At 41.7% G+C, this 14,918-nt stretch overlaps 1 protein-coding gene across 3 annotated transcripts in view; it reads left to right on the top strand.

Annotated features, from left to right (window-relative positions):
- The window catches only part of atg5 (ATG5 autophagy related 5 homolog (S. cerevisiae)), a 29,135-nt gene extending 15,187 nt beyond the window's left edge, over nucleotides 1–13,948 (top strand). For 2 of the 3 annotated variants that reach the window (XM_033981326.2, XM_033981325.2), the window contains exons 7-8: nucleotides 3,637–3,754; nucleotides 11,030–13,948. In XM_033981326.2, the coding sequence (XP_033837217.1) occupies nucleotides 3,637–3,754; nucleotides 11,030–11,166 (255 nt within the window). In that variant the 3' untranslated portion in view covers nucleotides 11,167–13,948. The remainder of the gene's footprint in view (nucleotides 1–3,636; nucleotides 3,755–11,029) is intronic. The other variant, XM_055228132.1, reaches the window with a different exon arrangement.
- Nucleotides 13,949–14,918: the final 970 nt, after the last annotated feature.

Below are 14,918 nucleotides of genomic sequence, written 5' to 3'. Positions count from 1 at the left end.
TGCAATATACACGACCAAAGGGAAAAAGTTACATTTTTGTCTCTTTTGTGGCTAAAAATTTACACACTGGGGCTTTAAGGTTGTCAAAAACAGTAAACATAGTAAAATGTAGACACCAGCCCATTTGAGAATTTGGCTGTTTTGACTTGAAAAACATTAGATCAGGTCACTCCATATATATATATTTCCCAACAATCAACACAAATCCCACTAAACTCGTATAACTTGCTATCAGGCTCACCTCTCTCCACAGATGTATTATAAACAGTTTCTTTTGTTTTTCATTTGGGTGCGTCATTAGTATGAACAGTACTTTCCATTGCCTTAAGTCTCAGGCCTGTGCTTCATAGAGTCCCATTATGTCCCCTCTCTCTTTAAGTGCAGGAAACCCAGCAGCTGTCGTGTTTTCGCAGAAATCTAATCTTTAGGTGAAAACTTCTCCGTGTTGAATATTTAACACTGAAGAGGTGAGCGATCCTCCGTGACTCCTCGTCAGGACGACACTTTCTATTGAAAAGCTCTGACACTGAAGCCTTGGAAGAGGAGAGAGAGAGCGGAGGAACTCAAGCCTAATCGCACCACGCTGCTTCAATCGCGCTAATGAAGCTAAAACTATAGAGCGGAGCTGCACGTACCAGGCAGAGAAAGCCTTTTCCACTGTAAGCTAACACGCTAACCTGCTTTACGATCCTTCACACCTTTAGAGACAGAATTAAAGTCTAAATTATTCAAAGCTTTGGACCGGTATTAGATGAAGCAATTATAACTCAATATGTCACTGATACAACTCCTGTTTGACAATCCGCAGAGGGACTGTTAACCCGGGAAGTGTTTTTGGTGCAGTGGCAGAGTGGTTAACCTCGTATGAAGGTCCCAGATATATGGACTGATATGCATCTTGTCAGCCAACAATATCCAAAATCTGTTGTGGCAATTAGTCACTATCAGTTTATCAAATTTAAAAAATCTAAACTGAATCACAAACGGTTTTTTTTGCAATTTGATGCTGATGTTTCCTCCAGTCTCCTCTTTATCTTTGTTGCTCTTCTATTTCCATTTTTGCTTATGAGTCTGTTTAAAAAAAAACAAAAAACAGACTGATTCACTGAGGACAAACTGGGAATTAAAAAAAATAATGATGATGATGATGATAACGCTCGACTGGCAAAAAAGAGAGACTGCCAATCCGCGCCAATCTCCCACCACCAACACTCACACTCCACATTCATACAAGGCAGTGTGGGTGAAGTGTCTTGCCTAAGGGTTTAACAACAGTTTTGCCACTCCTGCTCCACTGTGGCACCTGTTTTTTTTCCAGTGGTCTCCCATGTGAGTACTAACCAGGCCCAGCTCTGCTCAGCCTCTGAGATCAGATGAGGTCAGGCTTTGATCAGGAGGTTTGGCCTTGAGGAATGGTCCAGCTTAGAACTAAATATTTGTGCCAGAAATTGATGATTTTTTGTTCAATACTGGACTGACATGATCGAATAAAAAAGCACATATATCGTTGATTCAGAGTGTGGGGTTTGCAACTCCTGTTTGACTCCACACAGTTTTTACTTTTATATATATTTAATGTTACAAAAATTGCACTGATTTAGCATTTTTCTAGTTTTAGTCGATTTTTGGGTCTTGGCTGCAGTTTTACTATTGTTGTTTTGTCTGTTTTTTTCCCTACATGCAAAACAGGGAATGCTCCAGCTAGGTACTCCTGACCAAGATCTAGCCCCTCTCTCACTGTGGTCTTATTAAAATGAAGAACACACATTTCATTTCCTTGGAACAACAGTGAAAAGTGTGCAGATAAATGATAAATATTTGAGTTGATTTACTGGGGCAGGAAAGGGAGAGAAAGCTGGAGACAGTCCAGGGGTAAATTAAAACCTGCTTGAGGTGTGAACTTAACACCTGAAGCAGAGACATCACACGAGTCTCAGCTCAAATTGTGTCCGAGGGAAGAACAAAAACACATTTTATTTACCAAATCTGCTTCAAAGATTAACCATATAATTAAAGAGGGTATTACACTTCTATGGGGTATTAACTGCTAACACACATTTGCATCGTCATGTTACCTTTTATGATATATTTGCCTAAAACAATGTAATAAGGTGTAGTTTTGAGTAGGTATAGTTTCTGAGTCTCCCCTCCTTTTGCTCCCTGTGCTAAGTATCTCCCCTTTCAGAGCGCTATCACAACACGATCAGTGTGCATCCCGCTGAAACTACTGCACATCACATCAGGATTGTCAAGTTGCTGTGTAGAGTTTTACAGTCTACAGGTTTTTGCATATTTATGGTGATGTAGGCGTGGGTTTGAATAGGACCCAGGAGAGATCACTAGATTACTCAGACATGCATGGATGACATCTAAAACCTCTTCAGGCATGTTTTTGACAACTATGCTAATGTGCACTTTGATTTGAAATATCTGTACTGCTCAAAATACATGGGGAAAATGTAAAATTATTATTACTATTATTATTTTTACAGCTTTGTTCCGGTGTTTCACTCATTCATCTTTTTAAATATTGTGTCTAGACTTGTCACGTCACGCAAGAATAAAATGCTTGTGAAATCAGGGTTGTCAAAAGTACTGAAAATTTTATGCGAATCGATACTAAATGTAGTATCGAAACTAGATACTCATTTGAGCAGGTATCAGTATTAAAAAAAGTGCACGAAAGACACAGGGATTACACACACATAAGACACATGGGAATAGAAAAAAAGTACTATAAGTTAATGATGAAAATATATATTGTCTGAAGAATGAGTGTTTTTATCATCATGTTATCGGAATCAGTATTGAGTCTTTTCCTTAGAGCTGAAAAACAAAACAAAAAACCCTCTGTTCCCGCTCATGCTCAGTACAATCTGGTGGGGTTTTCCGGGCCTCGTTTCTCTCTCTGTTGTTCAGCCCTGCGGCGTTCTGTTGTAATGGCTGTAACATTACAACTCATTTAGACTTGAGAGGAAGCGCTGACTCATGATTTACCTGAACCACGCTCTGTCATTTTCACTTTTCACACGACAGACTGCCCCGGGGCACGTGGAGCGGCCAGAGGAAGTCATCAACACAACCAGATCTGCAGCATAAACAAAAGACACGACACACAAGGACCGGTTTAAATCTACTTCTGTCGTTACTGTCTGAATGCCATTTTTAAAGCGACACTATGCAGCTTTCCTGGTGGAGTGTCTGCTACCTACCTGTCTCCATGAACATGTCATAATTTTGCCTGGGATGTTTCACAGTACGGCTTTAATCTTTCTAATCTCGGTTTAGTTGCTGAAAAATAATAACTTGAATAGTAAAAATGTGTGTTGTTTGGGTATTTTTTAGCAATAAAAACAAAATGAAATAAAGATGGAACTACAGAACATTCTTGGCAAAGCAATGATATTTCAAGATGTGCAGGTGGCCCACCAGAAAAGTTACATAGTGCAACTTTACATCTATAGCTCAAGGGCTACTCATTATGGACTGAACTGCAAACCTCCCCGTCAGAGGTCAAATGGCTCTAAAAACAGAGCACTGCCACTTGGTTTAAATTGTATTTTTAAGTGTCAGGAATTACAAAATTGTCCTCACAGATTCTGCTACAGCTCAGTGTTTCTTGTTTTGTTTTTTCAGACGACAGGTGAGCGGCCGTTCATCCAGAAGCTGTTCCGCCCTTTGTCTGCAGAGGGCGCTGTCCACACTCTGGGAGACCTGCTCAGAGAAATGTACCCAGCAGCTGTGCCCCAAGAAGGTACTCTCCTGCTCTCTTTCACTCTCCCCTCTCCCTCACTCCTCTCTCTCTTATCTTACTCCCTCCCTCACTCCGCTTTCTCCTCTTACTCCTTCTCTCTCCCTCACTGCTCTTTTTCTCTTCTCTTACTCCCTCTCTTTCCTGCACTATTCTTTCCCTCGTTCTCTCCTCTTACTCCCTCTCTCTTCACTCCTTTTTCTTTCCTCTTACTTCTCCTCTCTATCACTCCTCTTTCTCCTCTTACTCCCTCTCTCTTCACTCCTTTTTCTCTCCTCTTACTTCTCCTCTCTATTTCTCCTCTTACTCCTTCTCTCTCCCTCACTCCTCTCTTTCTCTCCTCTTACTCTCTCTTTCCCTCACTCATTTCTTTCTCCTCTTATTCCCCCTCTCTCCCTCCCTCATCTCTCTTTCTCTTCTCTTACTCCCTCTCCCTCCCTCACTATTCTCTCTCTCTTTCTCTCTATCTTACTCCCTCTCTCTTCCTCACTATTCTCTCTCTTTCTCTCCTCTTACTCCCTCTCTCTTCCTCACTATTCTCTCTCTTTCTCTCCTCTTACTCCCTCTCTCCCTCACTCATTTCTCTCTCCTCTTACTCCCTCTCTCTCCCTCACTATTCTCTCTCTTTCTCTCCTCTTACTCCCTCTCTCTTCCTCACTATTCTCTCTCTTTCTCTCCTCTTACTCCCTCTCTCTTCCTCACTATCCTCTCTCTTTCTCTCCTCTTACTCCCTCTCTCTTCCTCACTCCTCTCTCTTTCTCTTACTCCCTCTCTCCCTCACTCATTTCTCTCTCCTCTTACTCCCTCTTCCTCACTCCTCTCTCCTCTTACTCCCTCTCTCCCCCTCACTCCTTTGTTTCTCTCCTTGCTCTCCCTCTCTCCCTCCTTTCTCACTCTCCCTCACTCCTCTTTTTCTCTTCTCTTACTCACTCTCTCTGTCACTATTCTCTCTCTCTTTCTCTCCTCTTACTCCCTCTCTCTCCCTCACTCCTCTCTCTCCTCTTATTCCCTCTCTCTCCTTTTACTCCCTCTCTCTCCCTCACTCCTTTCTCTCTCTCCCTCACTCCTCTTTTGCTCTTCTCTTACTCCCTCTCTTTCCTGCACTATTCTTTCCCTCTTTCTCTCCTCTTACTCCCTCTCTTCACTCCTTCTCTCTCCCTCACTCCTCTCTTTCTCTCCTCTTACTCCCTCTTTCCCTCACTCATTTCTCTCTCCTCTTATTCCCTCTCTCTCCCTCCCTCATCTCTCTTTCTCTTCTCTTACTCCCTCTCCCTCCCTCACTATTCTCTCTCTCTTTCTCTCCTCTTACTCCCTCTCTCTTTCTCTTACTCCCTCTCTCCCTCACTATTCTCTCTCTCTTTCTCTCCTCTTACTCCCTCTCCCTCCCTCACTCCTCTCTCTTCTCTCTCTCCTCCCTCATCTCTCTGTCTCACTCCCTCTCCTCTCCCTCTGTCCTCTCTCTCTCTTCTCTTTGTTCTCTCTCCTCCCTCTCCTCTTCCTCCCTGAGTCTCAGTTTTGTCTTTTAGCTGTGTGTGATTCTCATAGAGCTGTGTAACTTGATCTAGGATTATTCTGTTGTTCTGTCATTGTGTCCTTTGGCAAGACACTTCACTCGCATTGCCCAGTGTGCACGTGGTGGTGGGAGGGGCAGATGGCACAGACTGGCAGACTCACTTCCTTCAGTCTGTCCCAGGGCAGCTGTGACTACAATAATAACTTACCACCAAGTGTAAAGCATTATTATTTTTATTATTTTTTAATTTATTATTATTACTATTATTATTATTATTATTATTATTATTATTATTATTATTATTATTATTATTATTATTATTATTAAAATCAAATAAAACATTTTCTGATAACAAACATCTAAAACATTTTTTATTTTTTTTTTATTATTATTATTTTTTTTAATATAACTGACTAAAATCCGCTCTACTGATTTTGCTGCTCAGTTTGCGTGTGATTTTTGGACCACACCCGTTTCCACCTGCGCAGAGCCTTCAGTGCGTTTGTGACGTTTGAAGCCTAATCTCCGGCGGGGCCTTTAGAGCGCGGACGTCCCCGTGTCCCTGATCCACCGGGATAACCTCCCTGTGTCTCCCTGTCTCCGTCTCACCACATGAGACACGGAGACACAACCCAGAGACACAACACGGCATTTGAACTGTCGCGTCCTCCTAACCCCCCTGTCTCCTGCTTTAACAGCACCCACCCTCTCCTCCTCCTCCTCCTCCTCCTCTTCTTCTTCTCCTTCTTCTCCAGAGCCAGTCCAAACACGGGGCGTAATCCGAGTGATCAGCAGCGCAGTGACAAAAGAGCAACTTTCACTCTGATCTGAGAGAAAAGAAAAGATTTGACTTTAAACTAACCACAGACGACACCTGAGCTTCAAAGGGACGAGACTTTGGTCCAAATGTGGAGGAGAGGAGTGGGTGGTGCTGTTGTCACGATACTAACAAAAAAACAACTCAAACTCTAAATCCATACTAAGAAATAGACCTGATACTCAATATGATGATAGGAAACACTTTTAGATAAAACTCTTTAGAGGATACAATGAGATTTTCAACGTCAAGTCGTAGTAACATCAAAAATCAGACGTTAATCGTTACTAAAACTGTATCCAACCCATGGACCACTATGAACAAATATAAAACACATGGGAATAGATAAGAAAGTACTACCATTTAATGTTAAAATCACATTCTATTGTTTAAAGAAAGAGTGTTTTGTATTATTATCGTGGAGTATCGAAGTGAATGAAAGGCAGGACTCTCTGTTGTCCCTCTTGTTGTTTCTTCTGAAGTGCTCCCCTCATAGATGTTTGCAGATGTTTGCAGACGTTAGCTGCAGGTAGCGTGCTGCTGTGGGCCCTCTGTCTCTATCTCTCTGTCTCTTTTGTGTTGTTATCTACTTCCTGTCTCCTGTTTAGACTTGACTCTCTCCTCTGTTTCCTCTGAAGTTTGGCTCCTCCTCCTCCTCAGACCTTCTGTTAAATTTACTTTCAGAATGAGGTGAACAGAAACAGACCCCAGTCACGATAATTACTACATGGACTTTTTCGTTCAATATACGCTAGACGAACATTATTTTTCATTTGATGTAGTATTAGTCTATAGAATGAACTAACTACTGTAGTGTTTCATTAGACTATTTATATATCTCTGGCCACATTATGTTTAAAGTCATATTACACTTTTTGTTTTTCTGATCTGTTCTAATGTCGTTTCCATCACAAACAGACCTGGAGTCGTGTTTTGTTTCATTCACACATGTTTAACGCACAAACCCTGCATACTTAGGCTGAGTTCTTCTCTCAAAACACACTGAAAACACTCCGTTCCACCTTGTGATGTCATCATGTGGCGATACAGGAAGTGCTCCACTGTGTTTTTTTAACTCGATACACCTTCACTAGAATCATTTGGATCATTTCAGCTCCTGCAACTGACAATCTCTACTGAGTAAAAGGTAAAAGGAGCTGTTAAAAACTACCACTTTATGACATCACGAGGTGGAACGTTGCATTTTGAGCTTTGGAGATGTTACAGACTAATAATAAAGTGTTACTCAAACATGTGAATGAAACAAAACATAACTCCAGGTCTGTTTTTGAGGAGGTAACAGGATTATAACGCAGCTTAAACCTCACAAGAGTTAAATTTGTGTAATATACGACCTTTAAAAAATCTTTAATAACTTCCATTTAATACATTTTTTCTCCATTTCTCCAAACCACACATTTTTCCTGACAGGCCTGGCTGTTGACCTCTGCATTAAAAAAACACCACAGCTGATCACTGACCACCTCACAGGGCTGGATCTCGTTGGAAATGTGACTAATCGCACATCCCCGGGGTTATGTATTTCTAAATAAGAACGCGTCTGGTGCAGTTTGCGTGAGAGTGAGCGACTCGGCGTCCGGTCGGCTCGGGTTTTTGTCCACGTAATTTCAAGAGAACGGTTTGAGCTCCACCCGACACCTGCTGCACTTTCAACCTACAGCCTCCTCCTCCTTCTCCTCTGCCGATACGAGCGCTCTATAGGCTGTTCTGAGTGGGTTCTGGTACACGGTCTACTGCCAGTCATTCAGATACATAAGGCCTGCACCTATATTTACAAAAATCTATCTCATCTTATCTTAGTATCTTAATAATGACATGTATTCAGAATGTATTAGTAATCTGCTAAAATGTCAAAAAAAGTGCAGTAAATGTCTTTGTTGCGGTTCAAGTATTGCACAAAACTTGAAGGAACCAAAAAGTAAACTACAAAAATGCACATATATGTCACTTTACACACTCGTTTGGGGGATTGGACTTGACCTTTTACTGCTTTCTAAACTTTATATACACACTAAACACATCAAATATATGTAAGTAAGGTATATGGAATCATATTAGCGAAGAAAAAACGAAATATTTGTTATATTTTATATTCGAATCCTCAGAGTATCTTCCCTTTGCTTTGTCGACAGCGCTGTATTTACCCGACTACACCACAATATCTGGGAGGGCATCTGACACAACACATCTGCAGATTAACTAGACACATTTGACCCGCCCCCATCTCAGTCTAACACAAAGATACAGGAGGACGGGAGGGCATCTGACACACAGGGGTATAGATAAGCACTGATCAAAGCAAAGGGTAAAGGATGTTTTTTCAAATCTAAAACATATTTGGAGTAATTTTAGGTTTATTTTCTGTGTTCTGCGTGTGTCCTTCATAGTTCTGATGCTTCAGTGAGAGTTTTGAGTGGAGTTTGAATTGTTGTGTTGTGAGAGCAGTAACCGTCTGATATTAGTAAGCACACGGAGGGGTCAAAAGTTGAGGTCTGGGTTCGTCTTGAGTCGATTCATAAAGAAACTGGAGTCAGTTAAAATCACAGACAACAACTAATACGACGTGTGTGTGTGTTCCACGATCTCCTGATATGACAAGGCCCTTTAACACACTCCAACAGCACAAGGGCACTTTGAATACGGCTCTTTCATATAATTAAAGGGCCCGTATCACGCCGTTTTCTGATCTACGTTATAATGTCGTTTCCTCGTCACAAACAGACCTGGAGTTGTGTTTTTGTTTCATTCACACCATGTTTAACACACAAACCCAGCAGATTTAGGCTGAGTTCTTCTCTCAAACAGGAAACACTCTGTTCCACCTTGTGATGTCATCATGTGGTGATACAGGAAGTGCTCCACTGTGTGTTTAAACTCCACAAAATTTCACTAGAATCATTTCATTTCACTAGATTATTTCAAACCTGGAATTGTCAATCTACTACTGAACTAAAGGTAAAAGGAGCTGTTAATTTGAAAAAAAAAACTATCACTTCATGACATCACAAGGTGGAACAGAGCGTTTTGAGCTTTGGAGATGTAACAGACTAATAATAAAGTGTGTGAATGAAACAAAACACAACTCCAGGTCTGTTTTTGAGGAAGCAACAGCCTTAATAGAGTCAGTTCCACATAATATAGAACCTTTAAGTCAAATGTGTCTCGCCTCAGTACAGATTTACCGAAAAAGTGGCACCAAAAATCAAAATGAGACCGCCGTGTGCCGTCTGCGTCTAACTATGAGGCATTTTTAACTGTGAACTAGGAAGTAATGCCCGGTTACCACGGTAGTTGTTATTATAGCATCACCGTGACGACAAAACTGCACCCCCGTCGCTGAAAGTTGCGAAAAAAGCTCTTATAAACTCATCCTGGTGAATACTTAGGACGTTCAGAATGCATAAGATCAGTGAGGCAAACCGTTTAAAATGAACTAGTTTTGTTTTTCATGTTCAAAAATCAGGTACAGCACCTGCACGTCCTGTTTTTCTAGTGAATTCATTTGGTTGAGCCGTACGAATTTAACCACAACATAGTCAAAATAAAAATACATCTTGACCTTTGAGTTATTTTTGCATATTCGGTGTAAGAGCTCGCGTGTGGTCTCAGGGCGGCGGCGGCAGTCCATGTGAAAGTGTGATTGTCAGAGCGGAAGTCAACCTCGGAGACAAAGAAAAACTGTCACTTTTAGACTGGAACAGAACAATACGAGCCTCTCTCTGTGGTCTGTCTCATTCTCTAGGATTTTAGATAAACATCTGACACGCGGCGGTATAGATGGGAGGAGGGAAGGGCATCTGACACACAGGGATACAGGAGGATGGGAGGGCCACACAGGAGCACTCTCTCCGCTGCGTGTATATTAGATGTGGGTTTGTACTTCCTGTGCGTCCTCTGAAGTGGCTGCTCTGTGGCTTTTGAATCGAGCTGTGTGCAAACCACCCGACAGTACATGTTACCTCTGTTTTTTACACATGTGAAACAGGCAGAAAAAAAAAAAACATAACGCTGAAACTGATCCAGAAGAGGAGAAACGTTATGATGAATATTTGGATCTGATTGGTCGAAGCGCCACGACAGCGGTCAGGGTCTGGTCTGGGTTTCTGTGAAAAGTCATGGAAGTGTAATAAGATCAGGAAGAAGAACCAAAGATTGCGTCGTGTTTTTGGGTTGTGTGGGGGCTAGGATTAATTTTACGAAGTGCTTTGAGAATAAAAATGTTGCGAAACTCCAGAAGGATCTCGACAAAACCACACTTCAGAGTCGGGTCAGGAGGATTTCCGTGACAGTGGTCGTTTTAACCCTCTGGTGCACAGCGGTCACTGCAGTGGACAGCTACTAAAACATGACTTTCTCTTTAATGCATTGGTTTATGTGGTGGAGCTGCATATCAGCCTGTAGAGTGCTCTCTGCTGCCACACTCCATTGAGGTCAATCCAGTGGTCAGTCGGTGTAACTGCAAGTAAATTTCCTTGTTTTTTTTTTTTTAATTGGTTTTCTTATTCAGGCCTAAACATTGCATCTAAACAGTATTGAAATTTCCCAAAAATTGTTGAAATGTTTTTCAAAGCATAAAAAGAAACATGTGTTTGTATATTTACAATAGAACACAAGTTAATTCATTTTTACAGGCAGCTCACAATGTTGTTTCATGTCCTGAGAAGAATTAAAACACTTCAGAATCTTGACCAAGGCTTTCATAATTCATGCATCAGAGGGTTAAACAAGACTGAAATATGAACTGATAAACTAATACAAGAACCTACGTTACCTAAAACAGCCTGGCTCTGGATTGGCTCTTTGGTTGCTATGATACTTAATTCGATATTGATTTATTGCGCAGCCTGTGAACGTCATTTGTAAACCAGTATTGTTAAAATACGCCGTCAGGTAACAACATAATGACATTGTTCTGTCTCTGTTGCAGGAGAAGAGAAGCGCCTCCTGGTGGTGATCCATGGTATCGAGCCTCTGCTGGAGACTCCCGTGCAGTGGCTCAGCGAACACCTGAGTCACCCGGACAACTTCCTGCACATCTGCGTCGTGCCCACCCCCTCAGACTGAAGACACGCCCACTCCGACGAGACACGCCCCCGTAGACTGTACATATAAATGGACATATGTAGCCCACTTGTCTCCGCGTTGCAAATAGGAAGCGAGCGTGGGCGTGCTTCCGGCTCCATCGACTCTGGCTCCAGTTCACTTTCTATTGACAAACTGTGGCCCCTCTCTCTGTAACTCCTGCTGTCAGACTCGTTATTTTGATCTTAAAATATTAACCCGCCGTACGTGATCCTGGGGTTTTTATTTTTTCCGTGAATTAAGATACGAACATCAATAACAGACCAATCAGGTGCCATCCTTCCCCAAGGTCGCTCCCTGTAACATTAGCAACAGGTTTGATTGACAGTGTTGCTAAGCGCAGGGCGAAGGGGGGTTACATTCAACATCCTGGCTCCTTATTGGCTCTTTGGTTGCTATGATACGTGCGCTTGAATTTCCAAATGTGGAACCGAACGCCGCATCACAGTCAATCCACTTCTATAAACAATCTATGCATTACAGACACGCCCACTGACGCCAAGACTCCGCCCCTTCAGACTAAAGGCGCGCCCACTTAACGCTCTGGTTACTTCCTGTGTTTTCAGAGGCCACACCCACTTCATGAATCCAACGGAGCCCTAAAGTGAAAGTAAAATCCATATACATTTTTCATCGTGACTATAAACTCTCAAACATTTAAGTTGGATGCCCTTCCTTTCTCAACCACTGAGCATCATGGGGGTGAAGTGTTTCGCCAAGGGACACGACAAAAGTATGTGCTCAGGTGGGAATAGAACCAGTGACCTTCTGGACCTCTGTTGAGCGCTGAACCCACTGCACCACACAGCCACTGAACTCTCAATTTCATGGGTGAAAATCCATTTTACCAAGTTTTTTGAAGTTGTAATTTGATATTATAGTCAAACGTTTTTTTGTCTTTGGGAAAATATTTGGGAATTTTTGGGACAGAACCAGAAGCGGGCGGATGTGATTATTAACCCAAGAACCAAGGGGACATTTGACCCAGAGAAATGGACTCAATGGATCAGGAAACGGCAGAATGACAAAGGAGCATGATTCTACTTTCAAGTCTGACACTGACTGTTTTTGAGTGGAGGGGGGTCTGAAGAACAATGTTTTGACCCAGAACGAGAGCAAATTCTGGGGCAAACTCGTGCTGAAGCTGCCTTAGTGGAGAGACTTTAAAGGGCCCATATTACACTGTTTGCTGATCTGTGTTCTAATGTTGTTTCCTCATCACAAACACACCTGGAGTTGTGTTTTGTTTCATTCACACCTTTAACATTTAAACTCTGCACATTTAGGCTAAGTTAAGTTCTTCTCTCAAACTGAAAACACTCTGTTCCACCTTGTGATGTCATCAGGTGCTAATACAGGAAGTCCTCCGTTGTGTTTATAAACTCCATACACCTTCATTTCTAGAATCATTTGGATGTTTTCAGTCGTGGAATCGTCAATTTCTACTGAACTAAATGTTAAAGGAGCTATTAACTTAAAATATCGCTTCATGACATCACAAGGTGGAGCAGAGCATTTTGAGCTTTGGCGATGTTACAGACTAATAATAAAGTGTGTACTCATGTGTGAATGAAACAAAACACAACTCCAGGTCTGTTTTTGAGGAGGTAACGACATATATCACGGCTTAAAGCTCACAAAAGTCCATTTTGTGTAAAGTAGGACCTTTAAGCATCCAAAACTCGATGAGAGTTCTGATGAGGATATGCGACGGCCAAATGCAGCCAATGGTTTTCATACATTTTCCGGTTTAAAGAATCATTAAAGGCACACCATGTAATTTTTCTGATGAAGTGTCTGTCACCACCTGGGATTAGGGCTCAGATTAATCGCGTTCAAATCGAAATCACACTTTGAATGGACGCAATTATCAAATCGTAAAGGCTGCAGTTTCTGAATTTTCCTGTCTAATTCTGCATATAAACATCTAACCCTGTAGTTTCGATTTGTACAAACATGTTCTGCAATGTCCCAGTGTGTCAGATGCCCTCCCCGTGTCTCCATGGAGTGTTATTCTGCATATAAACGTCTAATCGTGTAAATTTCATCTGTACAAAAAACGTTCTGAAATGTGACTCTTGGATTAGTTCAGCCAAATCGTTGATAATTGAATAAATGCAAGATGGAGATTTTTAATGCTTAACTTTGGAACATTCCAGGGAAAGCAACAACATCTCCACGGAGACGAACAGCTGGCAGGCTCTACATCAGAAAAGTTACATAGTGCACCTTCCCTTCAACTTACTTACTAAATATATATTTCTTTGACTAAAATATATTAAAATAATGATTCAACTTAAAGGGCCCGTACCTGGTTAGAAGCCATTTTATTATTTGAGAATCAGGAAGTGTGCGTTAGCATGCTAGTTGATGTTAGCTTGACTCCACTCTAGCCTGTGAGAGTTGTGAAAAGTGCTTATAAACACATCCTGGTGAATAATTACAACGCTCTGAATGCGTAAGATAAGTGAGGAGTAACTTTGGACCACTGCAGACGCTTTAAAATGAGCTAGTTGCGTTTTTCACATTTTAAGACGGTAAAAATCAGGTACGGCGCCGTTAACCTTGGCTAAAATGTCGGGTATGTCTTTGAAGGACTCGTTAAGTTTGAACAAAATGAGCTGACAGTTACACGTGCTGCTTGTTCCTTGTCGTCGGCTATGAATTTTGACAGAATTCTTACCCATAATGAGAGTGATATTGGTTTTGTTTATGAAATAACATCATTATAAAACAGAGTGTCAATCATTTTAATAATTAATTAAAAAAAAACTTGAAAACATCCTGTCAACTTTTTTTTTCCTTCAAGCTAAAAATGTTATGTAAACCTATTTTAGCTCTTACATAATGCTAATTTGAGGTTGCGGGTTGAATTCCATCCGCTCATATCAATGTGACTGTGGCAGAGTGGTTATCCTGTCTCCTCCCTCTCACCAGGAGGTTGAGGGTTAGACTGCTGATCTCTCTGACTGCAGCGCGCATGTTCTCCCTGTGTCGCTGTGGCAGAGTGGTTAGCCTGTGTCTCTTTAGGCGAGCGGATAGTCGACATACCTGGGAGGCGTTGGAGCGTCGCGTCGTGGTTGGAGTTGTTTTGTCGCGTCACTTTTGGCCCGCGTTTGGGTCTGCGGCGCCTCGTCTGGTTTGCATTAGTGAATTTAAATTCTGGGCACAACAGATGGTGCTTTTTACAGACAAAAAACATGGGGCACCACCTCCAAATGAGACTGAATCAAGGGGAATGTGGGTGAAGAGGGTTTTCAAAGTCGGTCTATATATCAGAAATGCATTTGACCCATTCTTCAGTGTCTCTAAGTCATGGGTGTCAAACACATTTTCACCAAGGGCCACATCAGCAAAATGGCTGCTGTCAAAGGGCCAGAAGTAAAATAAATGTAGCTAGTTTTTTGACTTGTTAATTAACTGTTTCTGTATTTATTACTTATTCAAGTTACAAATATTGCATGTGTGTTTGCAAAGATTTAAAAGTATGTCTGTGTATCTGCATATCTCCTGCTAAAACGACATTTTAAGACCATCATACCTTTTAATTTACCCTGTCGAGGGCCACATAAAATGATGTGGAGGGCCACATTTTGCCCGCGGGCCTTGAGTTTGACACATGTGCTCTAAGTTAATCCTGTCAGGAGCAAGGGGGACCCATCTCTAAACCTTGAATCATTTTTAGTCAGGACCTTAGCTGGAGGATTTGACCTAGGTTTTAGGTTTTGGGGAGA

This window comes from Periophthalmus magnuspinnatus, chromosome 16, assembly GCF_009829125.3.
Source record: "Periophthalmus magnuspinnatus isolate fPerMag1 chromosome 16, fPerMag1.2.pri, whole genome shotgun sequence".
Classification (NCBI taxonomy): Eukaryota; Metazoa; Chordata; class Actinopteri; order Gobiiformes; family Gobiidae; genus Periophthalmus; species Periophthalmus magnuspinnatus.
This window is presented reverse-complemented; position numbering and strand designations above follow the sequence as displayed.